Source organism: Carassius auratus, chromosome 15 (assembly GCF_003368295.1).
Source record: "Carassius auratus strain Wakin chromosome 15, ASM336829v1, whole genome shotgun sequence".
In the NCBI taxonomy this organism is placed as follows: domain Eukaryota; kingdom Metazoa; phylum Chordata; class Actinopteri; order Cypriniformes; family Cyprinidae; genus Carassius; species Carassius auratus.
In genome coordinates, this window is record NC_039257.1 from 13,827,848 (window position 1) to 13,846,354 (window position 18,507).

At 34.8% G+C, this 18,507-nt stretch overlaps 2 protein-coding genes and 1 long non-coding RNA gene across 4 annotated transcripts; 1 reads left to right on the top strand and 2 right to left on the bottom strand.

Annotated features, from left to right (window-relative positions):
• Window positions 1-3,294: 3,294 nt before the first annotated feature.
• LOC113115178 (uncharacterized) lies at window positions 3,295-10,628 on the bottom strand. 2 transcript variants are annotated; one of them, XM_026282572.1, is made up of 5 exons: window positions 7,672-10,628; window positions 5,113-5,207; window positions 4,771-4,819; window positions 4,003-4,226; window positions 3,295-3,850 (listed from the first exon to the last, which is right to left on the bottom strand). In XM_026282572.1, exons 1-5 carry the CDS (start codon window positions 7,676-7,678, stop codon window positions 3,524-3,526), a joined length of 702 nt encoding a protein of 233 aa, XP_026138357.1. In that variant the 5' UTR covers window positions 7,679-10,628; the 3' UTR covers window positions 3,295-3,523. The 2 variants fall into 2 exon arrangements, with proteins under 2 accessions (XP_026138357.1, XP_026138356.1); XM_026282571.1 differs by having other exon boundaries at window positions 5,113-5,210.
• LOC113115179 (uncharacterized) lies at window positions 5,206-9,978 on the top strand. The gene is made up of 2 exons (XR_003293839.1): window positions 5,206-6,273; window positions 7,621-9,978. It is a non-coding gene; the product is annotated as an uncharacterized LOC113115179 (long non-coding RNA).
• A 960-nt stretch (window positions 10,629-11,588) lies between the features above and the next one.
• On the bottom strand, window positions 11,589-17,893 carry LOC113115547 (uncharacterized protein C11orf53 homolog). The gene is made up of 5 exons (XM_026283130.1): window positions 17,742-17,893; window positions 16,821-16,921; window positions 13,685-13,724; window positions 13,256-13,557; window positions 11,589-12,451 (listed from the first exon to the last, which is right to left on the bottom strand). The coding sequence occupies exons 1-5, from the start codon at window positions 17,749-17,751 to the stop codon at window positions 12,056-12,058; spliced, it is 849 nt and encodes a 282-aa protein (XP_026138915.1). The 5' UTR covers window positions 17,752-17,893; the 3' UTR covers window positions 11,589-12,055.
• Window positions 17,894-18,507: the final 614 nt, after the last annotated feature.

Here is an 18,507-nt window from a genome sequence, read left to right on the forward strand (position 1 = left end):
TGTGAAAATACATGTCTGAATTCATAGTATTCATGAAACAGGTGACCTACTTTGAGTGACATTCTGAATCCAGGTGCATCCAGGGGACATTTTACTATCCCATGATGCCACAGGAGAGGAGTTGTAAATGCCATTGAAGTGATAAACTGACTCTGGTAGGTCACATGTCAATGACAACATGACAAAAGTAGCCAAAGTCTGGATTACAGTCATACTAAATGCTCCTACTAATTCAAAAGAAGTAGTCTACTTAAAGAGTGGACTCAAGGACCAACGTAGGCTAATTCATGGTAAAAGTATTTTTCATTTTTAATTCTTTTTTATATAACACACTCTTTGTCATTTAATCTTAATTTTATATTGTCTCATGATTATGAAAACAAAACTGATTAAAAAAAATATATAGCCTCATATTTTATTCTTGTGCATTCAAGCGTATTATAAGCCACACAAAATATATTGAATGCAAAGTGATTTTGTTGCTACATGAAAGCGTCCAAAATATCTTTGTGTGTGACATGTTGCATATACTATTACTTGCAAACCGAGCAATGATGCCATATAATTCATTCTGTCTTTAAATCAAACTTGCCAATTTTCTTACACATTAGCCTATAAATGACTCTTAAAATACCCTTACTAATTGGTCATTCTATATCTGACAACTGAGCTGCCAACTCTGGTGAGAGATCGTGCAAGGACGCGCATTGGATGTGTGTTGCGGCCAATCACAAATATGAGCATTGCGCAACCATGACGCACACGATCCAGCTACTTTTGGATGCAGATCTTTCATATCCCACTTAAGGTGAAAAAGTCAGAAATAATTTTCATTTTCTTACAGAAACATAACCAGTTTGAACTGAAACTCCCTGGACATAGTCCCTTCCCATGCATTGTGGTTCCCATTGCTGATTTACATTTACATTTAGTAATTTTGCAGAGTGAATTACAATTTGGGGATACATAAAGCGATTCCTCTTAAAGAGGCAGATGTTTATACTCTAATGCTTAATAACATTAATAGCATTCACCTTTGTTTTTTTTTTGTTTTTTGTTTTTTTAACCCTAAAAATCATGAAGTTTGTCCTGCAGTCAGTATGGCTCAGTGCTTGAAGTTGTCAGGTGTGCACCAGTATGCTGTATATTAGTCTTTAGCTTATACCATTATTTTTATTTATTTTTTTATTTTTATTTTTGCAGCCTATCATCAAGAGCCTTCTCAAATCATCACAACTAAAATAAAATCTATAGATATAAAATAGCTCAAGCATATTGCAATGTTAGGCTAGTTTAAACACTTAACCTATAAATGTGGGCTGTTAGAGGCATTACCCAATCGCTTTACAGGACATGGAGGCTCATTTTAAAATATGAAAAAAAAAAAAAAACACACACATTGTGCTTTCTGCAGTTTCCCTTCTGATAAACCAAAACTCAGGGAATACTTGCCTCACTGACTTGATAAATATATCTATATAGCTAAAGCTTTGAATTACTGAAAATAACAATACCAAAAGAGGCATTTCATTTAGTGTTTCCAATTAGGCCTATACATTAGTAATAGTAGTAGTAGTAGTAGTAGTAGGTTACATTTATTATTAAATTACAATTAATGAACACTGCAATAATTTCATATCATCACCACATAATGCACGTAGAAGAGTAGCCTATGCCAAATGAAAATGTATCAAAACAGCGCTAATGCCGAGAACTGTCACTTAGCCTACATCCAGATGACAGTAAGTTATTCTTTTCAGCGTCTTTTGGGTTTAAAAGCAAGAGTGTTATAATGGATGCAGGCTGAAGTCATTTTAGATGTCCGTGGGTCAGTGGTTTAGTGATTCTGAATGGATCAGGACAGATGAGTCAAGGCGGGAGCTGTAGTGCTCTTTGGTGTCTCCTTGTGGTCCTTATTGGTAGCTGGACTTGTGCTTATTTGTATTGAAAACTTTTATTTAATTATTGATCGATTGTGGCACTATACATACTTTGTCAACTCTGAAAATTAAAAAGTAGCCAACTTATTTATTTAATATAAAATAATTAATTAAAGGGGTTGGTCGAGGGTTGAGTGCCTCTTTTTTTCACTTCAAGCACTGGTATCACTATATCACATATCACGTTGTGCAGAAGTGGGAGGGATGCCATTCAAGGAACAAGAAGCCAACGTGTGGATTAGAGGAACACTTCCTTGTCCTTCGCTTTCCCGAGGGGAATTCCAAGTTGGTGAGCAGCAGGCACAAAGCATGTGCGCCTGCCAACTCTGGATCACTGTACACACCCTTCTGTTTGACTGCAAAACATTCCCTATTTCTGCAGTTAATGAATAGACCATTGCGTGACCGTTAAATGATTAAGTCTGTCATGTCCCGAAGTTAAAGGAGACACGGGACATTTAATATAAATAAAGAATTGATGTCTCAGCTTGTTTGAAAAAAAAAAAAAAAAGATATCGAAGCATTAGTTGATTTATGTTCTTTAATGAATTTCTGAACACAAGCTTAAAACCTCCTTTGAGTAGGCTATATGCACTGTTTACCGTATCGCATTTCATATGAAGTTACAACTATTGTCCTTATCCAGTTTACCATTCGTGCATGTAGAACTTTGAACCTCTTGCAAAATCTCTACATTATAGGCAAATTGCGCGATTCATATTGTCTTTATTTGAAGGTAATTTAACGGGGCTGCATTTTCTGTCGATTTTATCTTTTCGTGAAAGTGTGTGATAATGATAATGCTTGTGGTGTGACACGATGTTTAAAGATTAATCAAAGATAAATCATCTATATTCATATAAATAGGAAACAACTTCTCCGAATGAACATGTCTCAATAATTCTGTGATTTCTACCTAATTTTGTGAGATTAGTCATTAAAGTAGTTGAAAAATCCAATGCAGGCAAAAAAAAAAAAAAAAAGCAGCAAATAAACTTTTCAGTAAATTGACTTTTAGGAGCAAAGAAAATCGATAACATCTCCTTATAGGACCTATAATAAATGCAATGTTGACTATCAAAAATAACATATTATTCAGCTTTTTTATTCTATTTTTCCTCATGTCGAATGTTGATATGCAAAACAATAATTGTGCCACAGCAGTATTTATATGGTTATATAAAAACGTTTAATTTATTTTTTAAATATAAAAAAAAGAAGAAGAAACACTGTCAAAGCTCCGATTTTCATTTCGAGAGTGAGAAACAGAAACTGCACCCTGCAAATCTGAAATATAAGCTATTCCCCATTAGTAATATACTGTAAGGATTTTTAATAAAAGATACCAGTAAAATTACGAAAAATATGTTTATTGTAAAAAAAAAAAAAAAAGATAAATGAATAATTTGTAAATTATACTCACACATATTTAGCTCTCTGCAATCAACCTTTTTGCTCAAACAACTAAACTAAGCCCAATCATGCATTCTATCACTGCTTGTTCCTTTATCTAAAGTAACAAATGCATTCGAATTAATCAATTATGACACTGGATTTTCGCGCAAAGTGCTTCAAAATGCATTTTATAAGTAACACATGTTTGAGTTTGAAGTATCCCTTCTGAAATAGCTGTCGTCGCCATATGAATACAAACAGTCTGATGAGCCGTAGGGCGCAAACTCTGAAGTTGCCATGCCTTCCTGCACATTGGACCAGTGCGACAGGCAAAAGCAATGCTGTAGGTTGCAATGCTGATAATGGTAATTTTCAGGAGAGAAACTTGAGCTCAAATCCATCCGTGTTGGGGAGTTGTAGCACGAAGAAGATGAAGAGTTGGACTGAGGGGGAGAGTAACTGTTGTAGTCGACGGGGCTGGGGAGATTGAAGGAGTCTGAGGGTGACCTCGAAACCTGAGAAAATCATTTTAAAAGTACAAAAAAAATGTTTATTAAAATACTGCACGCGTGATTTTATTTATTAGTGCAAACATACTTGAGCATCAGAACCGTCCAATTGCCAAAAAAAAAAGGTTCCTTAAAAATTAAAAGCACCAAACACATACCAGGCTGGTACCATAGAGGTCCGTATTAGAAGGTAGATATCCATTAGACCACTGCGCAGATGTGGGACACACGAAATTACTGCCGCTGAAAGTCTCAGGTGGCATCATATGCATCATCTGTTGATGATCATAAGCATTTTCCATAGGGATGTTGACATTTTCTGTAAAGGGACGAGTCTGGAAATAAGGCTCTGGAGCTTGCATTCCAAAGACATCAAGGTGGGCTGCGGGGAAGACAGAAGAAAATACTGGCTTGAGCACAGGAGAACATTTAAATTAGGCCAGCAAGACTTGAGATGATGTCACGAGACCATCAGCCAAACAGCTAAATCACATTTGAATAGTAGTTTATAAAACGGAGATCATTCACGGATCTGTAAGGAGCACCTATATAGATAGGTGTCATTGTTCTTTCATTTATTTATTTACTCTTCCTCTCACAATTGTAAAGGTATGGCTGGTGCCTGACGGTGGATGAAAAGGGTTTCTGTTTTGGAGTATAGTAAGTTGCATGCAGTCAGTATACTTTGTTTTATCTTTGTCTCAAGTTTCCTGATTAAAATTCAAGCTCTTACATGTTAGCAGGCTGAAGGTTATTAGCTTTTTTGTGAGTCTGCCTTTTCAATATCCACAAAGGTACTTGTAAGGTTACTGAAATCTGATGCTTTTGTAAACAACATTGTGAAATGTCTTGACTGCATGGGACAAAGGATTGAGATTACTATCACTTATCGCCGTTCCGTTAATTTGTCAGTATTTTAAACTTACTATTCATGGTCGTAGAGCAGACATCTCGAGCAGCCACGGCTTGTGATTTCTAGAGGATTGGAATTGGAGGAGAGAGGGAGAAAGGAAAACATTAATCATTGCGTTCGTTCAGCTGAAAAACAAGAAGAAATCTTCCGTTAGGCTGTGCTATTATGTGGTAGGCTATCAACTGAAGCCTCAAGCACAGATAGGCCTGTGTGGGCGTGGTGCTTTAAGACGTTTAGTAGCTTTTTATATTTGGTCGTGCACTGACCAGACTTAGTTTTACTCTGGCTATCATAAACTTGGACGTCAGTGACTGACTTATGACTTTTATTGCGTATATACAACAGCACTGTTTACCGTAGCGGTTTTCTGTGCCTGCAGGGCTCTGTGCTTCTGCAGTAACTCCTTAACTGTGGTTTTCACACGCACACCCTGGTATACCTTAGGTTTATCTGCTGGATGGAGAAAGAGAGAGAGAGAGAGAGAGAGAGAGAGAGAGTTTTATTTCATTTTCGTTCACAACTGGCATTGATTTTCAACACTTTAGTCCAAATTCAGACGACCTGTAGGGAAGCAGTAGTATGTGAAGAAAAAAAAACTTTTTTTTTTTTTTTTTTTTTTTTTTTTTTAACATCCATCTTTATTTAAAACTATGTTTCTGGGTCAGTGATGTGACTTTTGTCTGGATCTGCTATGTAATTAAAATACACAAGTCTTGAATAAACTTCTGTGATGAGCATGCATTTATTATGTAAATGGTTTTGTGGGGCTTCAAAGTCAAATATGTTGACATTAGAAGCATTTCTACCATTTACATATATTTAAAAAATCTGCAAAATGTATATTGTGGTGGGGGGATGAGGGGTGGGGTGTATATGTGGATAGCAATTTAGTTGTTTTACATTGTGTGAAATGTGTTTAAAACTGTACTGAATAAACGATCTGGTTGTCCAAATAATTCAGTTGCAAGGAAAACGAGGTTCCTAGAGCTTTAAAAGAACTAGATCTTAAAATATTTTTCCTTTTTATATTCATATTCAGAATAATTATTTGTCATTGCCTCTCTGCATGTTTAAACATACACAGAAAACATTTTTCCATTTTTCAATTTGCCATTGGAAAACGCCATAAAAATATAAGACACATGTTTACAAAACTATGCCCGTGCCTCCAGTTAAGTCTGAGTTATTGGTCTGAGCGCGCTGGTGATCCGGCAGTGAATGGGTGAGGTTTCGCATTACAATAGACAGTAAGGAATTTCCAGAAACATGCTCTCCAGCCATCTTTTCCTCGGGACGAAGGTTTTAATTTGGAGTTTTAGCAGTTTAGTTTCCTGTGGCTGTAAATTAAAACTCGACTAAACTGGCGAGTAGCCTAATTTAATCAAGGACGGTTTTGCGCGTAAAGGCGCTCGAAGTTGGGTTTGCGGGAAGCGAAGTGAAATCACTGTAAAACGCTGCTTGGCGAGACATGGAGAAAGAGAAGCTCCCTCTGTAGACGCCTCCACGAGTCACAAACGTAAGTAAAACACTCTTATAACCTTACTGGAAAAGACGCATACGAGTGAAAAGTGAAAGTTAGCCCGAAATTGATGGTTAACTCACGTTTACATGCACACTAGTAACTCACAAATATCAAGTTATTAAAATAACCAGGTTTCCCCGTTTACATGCACACAAGAGGCACAAAAAAAAACTCGACCGGATTGTGTTTACGCAGTTTATGAGCTTACTCCGGTAAAAGAAAACGGGTTACCGTGTTTTTACACGATCAAGTTAACATTTTCGGCTTAATAAACATAATCGGCTTAAGAAGGCGCATGTAAATGCGTTTGCAGCAAAGAAGCCCGAAAACCCGCTTAGGTTTGCTACAAAGCAGCCCGATTTGTTTACGAGGGCGCTGTCGATTAGCAACAGTTTGTTGTTTTAAATTCCCTTAAAAAAGTCTGTGGTCCAAGTTAGTTTTTGCGATCCTCTCGGCAGATGTGAAGTTATTTCTTGATATAATGGGCAGTCCTCCTATCTCTTCCTACATTAGTGAAGCCGCGCCTAATAACGTCCCCCAAAATGAAATGGGTAAAAAAATAGATGGAAAATAGCTGTTTCCAAATTTTTTAATTGGTTGTTCAGTCTTGTGAAGACATACACAGTGGGACGTCTTCCTGATCCGCGTTAATATATATATTTATATATGTAATTATAAAAAATCTCTCTCATCATAAGTGATTCAAAACAACGCCACGCAGAGGCAGCTGAGTTTACAGAGCGCAAAAAAGTGCGCTGATGTTGAGAAGATAGCAAAAACGTCCTTCGGCAGTGTTTTGATGGGCTCATTGACAGCTAAACCTATCCTAATAAATATTCATATGCGCTCTGATGCGAAGTTTGAATTCTGGTTAAAACGTCGAAATTATAGGCCATTCAGTCATCATTTAGCGCTGGTTATTCCGAAAACCATTGCATTCAGCTGGACACGGTGGTCGACGTTGTAAAGTCTAAAATAACACCGCAAATAAATCTTCAGAAAAACGCATGTTCAGATTTGTTTGAAGGAAAGTTGAGTAAAAAAATACGAGGCAGACAGACAATTCAAGATATAAATAAAACATGAGCTCGAATTAATCATCAGAAAAAAATTTACTATTCCCATTAAACTGCAAGAAATTCCATGCATCACTTTTTTTAAATATATGTACAGCCTATATATAAAATGCACCAATTTGTTTAAATGTGATCCTCCATATGTGCTTGCTGTTTTTTAAATATTAGTAAGACTGCATGCTTTGACCTATACATTTCCAAGCAACTTTTATCAATGTATTTATTGATTTTAATTAACATACTTTTTTTTCTCAATCTTTTTCAGGTTGCAGAAGACGAAAACATCTATATGAATGAAAAATAAATTTTTACTTACCAGACATATTGGCCTGAAAAGGAGGAAAACTCTGGAAGTGCTACAGTGAAATACCCCAACGTCAGTTCTTTGCTCTATTATATGGGCAAGAACGAATTATTCACAAAAGTCTTAAAAAGTCTCAACAAAGTAACCTCAAAACACTCTCAGGACATACAATTATACAGTAATATAGCTAGGGATATTTTAGTTTGAGTTTTTCTCCCCTCATCCCTACTATTTAAAACCCCAAGAACTCAATGATTTGACAATGATTTGATTGCGCGATACTTTCAATTTGAATATTCAAAAGCTTCGTAAAAAGACTTATTTCTGAGTGATATTCGCTATTACAGTGCATATAATAACATCTCTTTTAATAGAATGTTGTGTTGTTTCACATTTTGACATCAACCAAATATATATTTCTAACATTTTATCATCCTTTTGGAGTTGGTGGTTGGAGTCTCCCTTAGAAGCACTATTTCAACTTTGCTGTGAGGCTGAAAGCACCAATGAAGTTATACATGCCATAGAACATTATTAATATCTTCTGTAATAGATAGTCTTGTCAAAAAATATATATATTACGTCTTGTGGATCACATTTATGCAATATTTTAAGAATTATTGGAGTGGTGGGCGTGGCATATGATAGCAGCCATGTTTGTCACCAGAACAATTGGGACGTCTGTTAAAGTCAAGTTCCTGGGACAGTGGAGACAGTTACAAAAAGGCTGAATATGAAATAAATTAAATTAGATTTAAATATTTAATTGAAAGCTTCAATGGCTATCGTTGAAAACCAAAAGCCAGTTAAAATGAGATTTAAACAACGATCAGTGTGCATGACAGTATTTATATATTTCTTTTCCCAGGGTAGTTTTGTTTTAATGCAACCGTTTAAATAATTAATTAATTATCTTTATTTAATCCTTATCAATAAGCAGGGTGTTATTTTGATCTCAAATAAAAATTTCACCTGACTTCCTTTTATTTCTGAAATCATTGAAATGCAAAAGCTCGTGTAGTGGCGTATTTGCATTTCTTGAGACCACTGAAATCATAATGCTGTTGTTTATTCACGAATATCGAGTATTTTAAGACTGAACGCGAGAATTATTAGCCTAAATGCAGGTGTTCTTTGACTTAGAAATTAAGTCTGAGATTGGCTCCATGTGGCATGTGGAAGGCTACAGACAAACAGCAGTATAATTAGAGATTGAAGTATTGATACAACATGTTTTTTTTTTTATTAATGCGTCTTCAGACACCTTGGTTAGTATGAATTCAAACTGTGTCAGAATGGACGTTTTACTCCTTTGTGAAATTGTTTTGTAATATTAATCCACTGCAAATAGACCTCGAGTTTCAAAATATAATTTTCTTGACCGTCCTTTTTTTATATATATATCAGTCCCATTTCTGAATAGATCTTCCATAATTCTAAGTAAAATCTCGAAGAAACGCTTCAGCCGGGTTGAGGAGGTAGTTGAGGTGGTTGAATGACGCCCCCTGGTGACTAAACCAGAGAATACAAGAAGGTGGCGTGTAACTACATTTCATTTTACAACGCTGGTCTGGCTCATACACTGTACTTGAGTATTATTTTGGGGGATTTGTACTTTACTCAAGTACAATTTAAACTGACTACTTGTACTTTTACTTGGTTACATTTATGATGAAAATTTTGTACTTTTTACTCCTTACAATTTTATTTGATCTTGAAAAGCATATTATATTTTTATTTTATTGTGTGCACATTAAATATGGTAAACAGAAGCTCAAACGTGTGTGCCTGAAGTGAGAACTAATGATCATTGTTTTCATGCATCAAACACACACATTTCTACTTCAATTATGACTTTCATCAGGTAAATGTCTGGCTTCAAAAGTTGCATATTGAAGCATATTGAAGCATATTGAGGTAGAAAAGTTGTCCATTAGATATTAGCTGAATGCACAAAATTCAGTGCAAATAAAATCAGTGATGAGAATTTAAATACAATTACTATTTTTGAGGGATTTTTTTTATTTTTATTAAGTGTTACAAATCTCCAAAAAATATTTTAATAAACATTACATGCTAAATAAATTGTAATTCATGTTTAGTGATGTTCTTGCCAGATGGTGGATAAGTTGTATTTACAATACATGTATGTCATTATATGAATCATTAAGTAGGAATTAGGACTGTCAGTGAATATTTTTTTTAATCTAAACAATTTCATTTTTTTTCTTATTAATTAATCTAATTAGTCACAAATAATTATTTATCAAGACAGTGACATTGAATAGACAATACAAATAAAGTGGCCTAAAACGTTAACGTTGTATGTATTAATTCTATGACTCTCCTCATTAATTCAACACATTCCTGTATTCTGTCTGGAATATATTATAGCCTCTCCATCACATCTTGTTCTTCAAAGGGATAGTTTACCCAAAAATTAAAAAAAAATCTCACCATTTACTGAACCTCTGTCATCCCAGATGTTTATGACTTTCTTTCTTCACATGAACACAAGCAAATATTTGTAGTCCATATAGTGCAAGGGGACAGGACCACTTCAGAAACCACACAAAGGGAACATGACGGTCAAAATTCAAATATTGGTATTTGTATTTTTCTTACATATCGTTTCACTTAAGAAGACATTAACAGGGGCTGCATGAGTTACTGTCATATTCACTTTGTGTATAATTTTTATAAGTGTCATTTTGGATGTCCCATACACTTTCATTATATAAAGATACTTTTTATTTCCCCTAAAACTCTTAGTCTACCATCTGATAAATGAAAGTCATATAGGATGGCATGAGGGTGGAAATGATGGAGTTTCCTTTTAATCCTTTTCCCTGTATTTTTTCGTTTGTTTGTTTTTTGGTGTTCTGCTGGGTTTCATTTTGATTGTTGTTGTTGGACTAAATATACATGTCTGACCTGTGCCATTGCATTTTTTCATTCTCTCCCTTTAACAATTCTTCTGTATGTCTGTCAGAAAAAAAGTACTTCTACTTTTTTAATACTTGAGTACAATTTTTTACTATTACTCAAGTATGTTTTTGACCAGATACTTGTACGTTTAACTGAGTAAAATTTTTACTGAGTACTTGTACTTTCACTTGTACTTTCACTTGAGTAAAACTTTTGAGTACTTTTTACACCTCTGATATTATATAAATATAAAGTATACATAGTTAATTTGGCAATAAATGTAAACACTTTATGCACATTTTCCACATGCAGGAGTAAAAAAAAGGACTAGAGAAATATATTCCAATATTGACTATTAAATCAGTACTGTAATTCAGAGACATTTGTTTTAATTATTGGACCATGAAATGCTTTCTGTACACTTTAAACGTGATAGCAGTATTTTTATTTTTATTATTATTATTGCGAATGATGGTCTGATTTATGCTCTCATTTTAGTAAGCCTTCTGAAATTATCCCTTTTCTTTAATCTTAAAGAATATTTGTTATTATATAGTATATATATATATATATATATATATATATATATATATATATATATATATATATATATATATATATATATATATATATATATATATATATATATATATAGTAAAGCATCTGAAAAATCATAATCAGTTCATTAATTTTATATGGTATATTTTATACACATCTGGTTCGTGGCAGACTCTTTAGGAGTAAAACTGACTTTCATCTCTTTATCTAAAAAATCTGAAAGAAAGAAAAGACATCTGTTTTCCCCCTTAATTTATATATTTTTTTCCTAACCCTCTAAGTTGTATTTGAATAAATATGTGTGTATTATGAATATACACTGAAGAAAAACGTGTTTTAATGATTTTGTTCTCTTGAACATGTTTGTAAGTTTGAGGTTTCATTAAATGTAATGTTTTTTTTATATTGTGTTTACATCAGTCCATTGTGCTGTAGAGTTACAAGAATACTTTTTTTGTAATTCTAGTTTATTTACCTTTAAGACCATTTTCACAACATGCTTTTGAAATGAAAGACTCACAAGAAGAGAAATAGGGTTAGATATTACACATCAACTATAAATGTTGTAACACTTCATTTTTGCTGATAATATACATTTATATAGACTCAGTCACTTGCGTGTCACACATTTTTTTCAAAATCTGTTATATAGACTCCTTATACTGATTATTATCCTAATTATTCTACTGAGACAATATCAGTTTTAATATAAAGAAAGAAGAGACAATTATAATAAACAATACAATAAAAACATTACTTTTAAGATATAATTTGTTCCCCAATATTAAGTCTTAGCTCTGCTAAGTAAAACTGTCAAAGAAAAAAAAAAAGCTTGTAGTGCTTATTGTTGTCTATTAAAGAGATGTTGATCTGCTAGGCTGGTGAGCCTTCATTTCGTTCCAGTTCAATCTCAGAATGCCCTTCTGACCTCATACTGTGACCAAGTGCTAGCAGTGTCCTCCTTGCCCCAAGCCAGGCTGTCGCTCAAGGCTGAAGGGGCACTTTCAGTATCTTCTGAGGGAAGTACTGGCACTAGTTTGGTCGCAGGCTCAGTCATGAATGAAGGGGAAGCAAAGCTGCCAGAGTTGGTCTGAAATGAGGAGTGATAATTGACTTCATCTAGTGAATGGAGAGAGTATGACTGTGAAGACGTCATGCTAGAGTCCCGGGACGATGAGCGGAACTGGGTCGGGCTGACGGTGCCGGGGTTGACCAGAGAACTGGGTGTAGATAGGGGCATGGGAGCCAGAGCATCTCCACACAAACCCTCCACTCCGTCGCCCCCCGTGGCCTCCCAAGAGTCCCTCTGCAGTGAACAAGAGAAAGAATTCATTAGCCTCAAATCTGAGGTGACAGTGATTTATATTTACATGCAAAAACTTACTGAATCAAATTTTGTACTAAAGCCAAAATGTTTTAAAACTTTTTTTTAAAGTAATTGTATACTTTTTTTATTCATTTGAAATTAAATAAAAATATAAAAATTAACACAAAATAAAATAGAATAAACAATTAGACACATAAATATTTATTTTCTGTTCCAAAAAATGTATAATACTTGATGAAACTGTTTCATTTGAAACTTAATTTCCATTTTCAAAAAAAAATATTAAATATGAATGTGATAAAGTATATAAAATATGTCTTTAGAATTAATACTCGGGCCTATCTTATATGCTAAAATGAATAAATGTATAATAATACTTTGAACAATTTTATGCAAATGTTTGAAATAAATGGCTAAACTGAAAATATATTTACTTGCAATTACATAAACAGAGAAAATATGATATAATATAATTTTTTATTTATTATATAATTATTTTTATGTTCTATTTTCTAAGAATGTGTAGCACTTGGATGAAACTGCCTGAAAACTAGGATAATTTATTGATTCATTTGAAATTTGTTCCATATGAAAATAAAGTTGACATCACAAAATAATGTGATCTTCATTGCTTAAAAATGGCTGGACTACTAATATTTCTACGACTAAGCAGAACAAATGTTGTCCCACCCTTGCAGACTTTGCAGATGGATTTTGTCTAGATTTCAAAATCACCGACATTTTTTGCTACTGTGCCACCTCACTCCATATGCCATATCTTACCAGCAAATAATGTGAAGTGTCACTGGAGTAAGAAGGGAGCAAAGAAGACAATGCAGAGGGCGAGAATATTGTACTTCCTCCGCTGGAGAAAGCAGTGCTGCGGTAGTCGCCAAAAGACTCCGGGTAGAAGCTGTCTATAAGTGAGGAATAACCAGGCACGCATCCGGTGTCACACGAGAGAGACTTTCCCGTTAGCGATGAGGGGTAGACGTCAGCAGAAAATGATTTTGTTGAGGAACAAAACTCTGCGTCTGAAATGAAAGGTCTTCTCATGCCATAGTAACTAGGAAGCATATGAGAACCTGAAGAGAACACAACAGTCTTGATCATTACTTGAATTCAATTCATGACCAGCACAGAATTTAACACATCTAGGAAAGGCATTGCACATTTCTGACTTAATATGCATGTAAATTGTTGGAGACTCACCAGTCATTGGACCAAATGGACTCGGAGGAGACGAGGCACCCTGGAAAAAAATTCATATCATTAATTTCCCATTAGTTTTCTGTGATCATTTAGTTCGTTTGACTAATGCAATCCAATCTTAATGGCACACGACAAGCTAACACGCAAAATATTTGCATGCATCTATTGAACTGCCCCAAATCTTAGAGGGTGTCTCACGTGCAAGGGTTCGAAACAAACAACCTGATCCAATGAAGAACAAAAATCAAAAGCACCTCTAAAACACAAATATGTTGTATATCTCACTTTCTCTTTCAACCAGTTAGAGGATGCGACTAGTTAAGGTTCCGTTCTTCTACTACAAAAACGCCAGTGGGACTTAGAGATTTGTCCCATACAATTTTGTTATTAAATGGTCGAGGGCTATTGGTGAGGCAATAGACAGACACAGGATCTCATTCGTTTGCATATTACAAGCATAAAAGAGCTGATATCAAGGCAGCACTGGCTGGAGGGCAAACAAATTTTGAGGCTAGTATTTGAATGTCATTTGCGCATCCCAAGACTTCCCTATGTGAACAACCTACGCCTCAGTGCCTCTTTGAAGGCATGGTATGGAAATCAGGCTGTTGAAGAGCTCCAAAGGCTGTGACACTGCACCTGATTCAGCCTCAAGATAAACCAAGCTGGAGTAGGTGGAAGTGAGGGGGCTGCTGGTTTCCAAGCCTCTTGAGCCAGCAGTGAAATAACTCTACTGTACAAGAGTGTGAAACAGGCAAATGAAGTTCAGTGCTGTGCATTAACTTGGCAGCCACTACCAGGACTCTGCTCTTGATTTAATGCCTCGTTGATATGTATCTATTCTTGGTCATTAACCAAGACTAAAACATTTTTGTTACTTAAAATAAAATAATATTTAACTTGAGATATATATATATATATATATATATATATATATATATATATATATATATATATATATATATATATATATATATAGAAATGAATTCAAAAATACAATAGTGTCTCAGTCCTAATAAATATTGCTTACTAAAAACACAAAACGTAAAACAATACTTCATACAACATAAAAAAATCTATAATATAATGTTATGCCATGATCAAGGTTATTATAATATAATTATACTTTTTTAATTTGTTTAATTTGCACCAAAATAACTAAAACTAAAATTGAAATAAAAATTAATAAAAGCTATGTTGACATAATATAAAAAATGAACACACAGAAAAATTCTGTAAATTCAGTACAATTTCAAGTAAAAAAGAAATTAAAAACATCTGTTAAGTAAAATGACAATTTAAAATAAATATTAAAATGAAAGATAATTAAAAATATTATCAAAAACTATAATAGCGTCTCCTTCGTACTACAGTTACACTTACTATTATTGAGTATTGTCTTTCAAACAATACTTAAAGCCAACATGCAAAATAAAATCTAATCACATTCTGTAACATCAGCTCTCACGGTAAAATGTTTACTTTCTAATCCATGCAACTTTTATTTAAACATTTTTCTTTGACCAAAGATTATATAAGAGTAGTATTTTACTATTGTTCGTCTGGAACCCTTGGCAAGTGTCTGTATTGTTTTGGTCCTGTGTTTGGACATGACTTCTGTGGACAACGTTTGCTGAAGTCTGCAGATGGCTCTTCTACCCCAAATAAAAGGCCATAGATACAGATGTAAGCTTATTACAAAGCAATTTTTGTTCTGTGTGGCCTCGACATGCTCCGATTCTCCTGTGCAACCCTCCCCCTGCTCTGCCATTGTAGAATGTGTTTGGTCCCAGTCGTGTCCCTGTGGGATCACAATGATTGACACCTACATACATGTCATTTTATTATGCTTCGAAAACATAGTTACTTTTCATCTATTGCATTACCTACAAAAGATTAATTACCATTCACCGCTCAAAGTACCAATAGGACATCACGCATGGAAATCTGAAGACACAATGGTCACGAAACTGTAATATGAGAGAATCACACAGATTTTCGTTGCTCGTTGTTTCATTATTTAGGAAAATATTTATCATTTTTATTATTCATATTATTTATTAATGAAATATAATGTATAGTGTTAAGAATATTTCATCTAAGCATTTACTTTTTAATATTAAACTAATATATATATATATTCATCTGTAAGTCGCTTTGGATAAAAGCGTCTGCTAAATGAATAAATGTAAATATATATATATATTTATATTATACATAAAATATTGTGTGTGTGTGTGTACAAATATACACACATAGATAGATAGATAGATAGATAGATAGATAGATAGATAGATAGATAGATAGATAGATAGATAGATAGATAACATATACATAAATAATTTTAAGAATATTAAAAATATATTTAAAAGGATTTATAAGTAGTATTCAAATATATATATCATTTTGACTTTTTAGAAAGGGTAATTTTATTTTCATGGCAATTAATATTTTTTTTTTAAGTATTGAATCTCATAATTTAATAAATTTTTTTGGTACAATTTACAATTCAAGATTTAATACAATGTTTGAAATCTCGCAGTACTATCAGTTTGTAGAGTGGCGGGTCAGAAGCCATTACTCTCCGTATTCAAACAAAAGCCAGTACACTGTACCATTGACATGGAGAAAAGCTTTCTCTCTTGTGCAGCCAGATGTCTGCAAGTCTGATTTGTGCTCGTCTAGAGAGACAACAGGCGACTTGTCTGTGGTCTACAGGAGGAACAATACAGTGGAGCAGGTGTGCGAGTGTTTGACTTTGCATAGCCATACTACAGCAGCAAAAGGATGATTGACTCCCAAACCTCAGGAGCTCATGACCATCAGCGCTGCTTCTATTGTCTGCCGCTTATGTGAAGGTATTCACTAACAGGCTTTGCCGTCTGAGAAAAGGACGAGACTCCGAGGGCTTGTATCAGAGGTCATAGCTTCATCATTAGAATAAAAAAGATAAGCCAATGAGCAAATAAAGTGGCGGGGCACAGAATTTACCAACTGTTTTAAACTGTCTGTTTGCATATATGAAAGAAGAGCAGAGTGGCAGCATGAATGGAGTGAAAGGAGGCATTGTGAATGACAGGGTGGGGTGTGTTTCAGTTGAGGGTATTGACCAGGTGAGATGAAGCCGTGGACTTACAGGGTAGCGCGGGCCGCTCGTCTGCCGTGACCTCCTCTCTGCCAGCAGATCTTTCACCGTGTGCTTCACCCTGACTCCCTGATACACTCTCTTCGAGCATTCTGCACAAACACACAAAGGCAGGAACGTAACGCACTTGTAAACATGACTCCATTTGTGCAGGATATCAATCATTCAGCTGCAAAAACAAATACAGCTGTTGATGGTATTCATGCACAAGGTCTGGTTTGCTTAATAACTGCACGTTTATGATCACAAGTGCACGATAATTTCTCATTTGCAGCTTCATTTTCGAGCAGGTACAGTATCTCTTGTCAGTTTTATGGCGTGCATCTATAACTGGCATGGAAATTATCTTTGGTTTTGGTCAATGCAAATCGGTCAGTTTACAAACACTAACTCCGTCTAGTTGAAACATCACGAGGGGACGATTATTATTTTATGTTTATGTCAATCTGCCTTTACGACCTCGTAGCTAAAGGGAGTAGGATACAGACGGAGGAAAGCAAGGTCATCGCGCAGCATTGCATTTGAAGTTTATTTCGAGAAAATACAAAAAGATAATTCCTGGGAAGCAAAGATCCTAGTCAACAGAACAGTGTATTTGCAATTTAAAATGATGGTGATAGGAAATTGCATGCAAAAATCATTGTAGCGTTATGTAAAAGACCCCAGCTTCATGAATGAAGGAGCTCTGAAGCATTGAAGATGGTCTGAAATACCATTTTAGCTGCATTATAAATGTTAAAACTGATTTTGTCTTGTAATTAAGCAATCAGACTGGTTAACATTACATATTAAATGATGGCGTTTAATCATTCCGAGGAGATTAATCTTAAACTTCAAATTAAACAGCATGATTAAAACTGAGCTCAAGCTAGAGTTTTTAGATGCCAATAAAGAGGTTAAATTGCACCTTACCCGTTTCCATGATGCAGATGCGTCAGATGTAAATGGCAGGAAATCTGCTCAGCTATCTATCCCAGTGAAACAACTAGGTCTGCTCCCAAACTCCAGCTGAATTTGACCATTATACCAAAGACACGAAATCCAACTCCGCTTAGTGAACTATACTATAGATGCTGATCAGAAGTCAGCTTTTGAAATGACCCTCACACATTTGTTTGCATGCAAATAATTGCCAGGACGTTTTTCAAGCATTTGCATCAACCTTCCAGATTAGCGAGGAGTGAGCACGAATGACACGCCATCATCGTTGGTAATTTCAAGACTAACCTTTGCTGGTCATTTCAGGTTTTTATTATAGCATGGTGTGTTTTTCATACACCTTTGCTTAGCATTATAGCACCATTCAATGCTACATTGGCAGTTTACTTACATTATAAAATTTGTTAAAACCACATTTTGACAGTTGTAGGTGTTTCAGAATGAGGGAAAAATGTGGACCAGAAATGAAGATCTGATACCTCATCTCTCAATGGTGAAGTCTTATGTCTACACAGTGAATTCAATTGCACTGGAGATGTATGTAAGTCATTTTAGTGACTTTTCATCTAGGGTTATTTGGACGGTGTGACTGCCAAAACAAAGATTAGAGTTTTTGTCCTTTCTCTAAGTGACTCATGTGCACTCCTTCCTGTTTCTATATGGATCCCACCTCTCCCAGTTGGATATCCTACAGTGCCATCTCTTCTCACGCTAAATGTGTCGCTTACCAGAAACATAA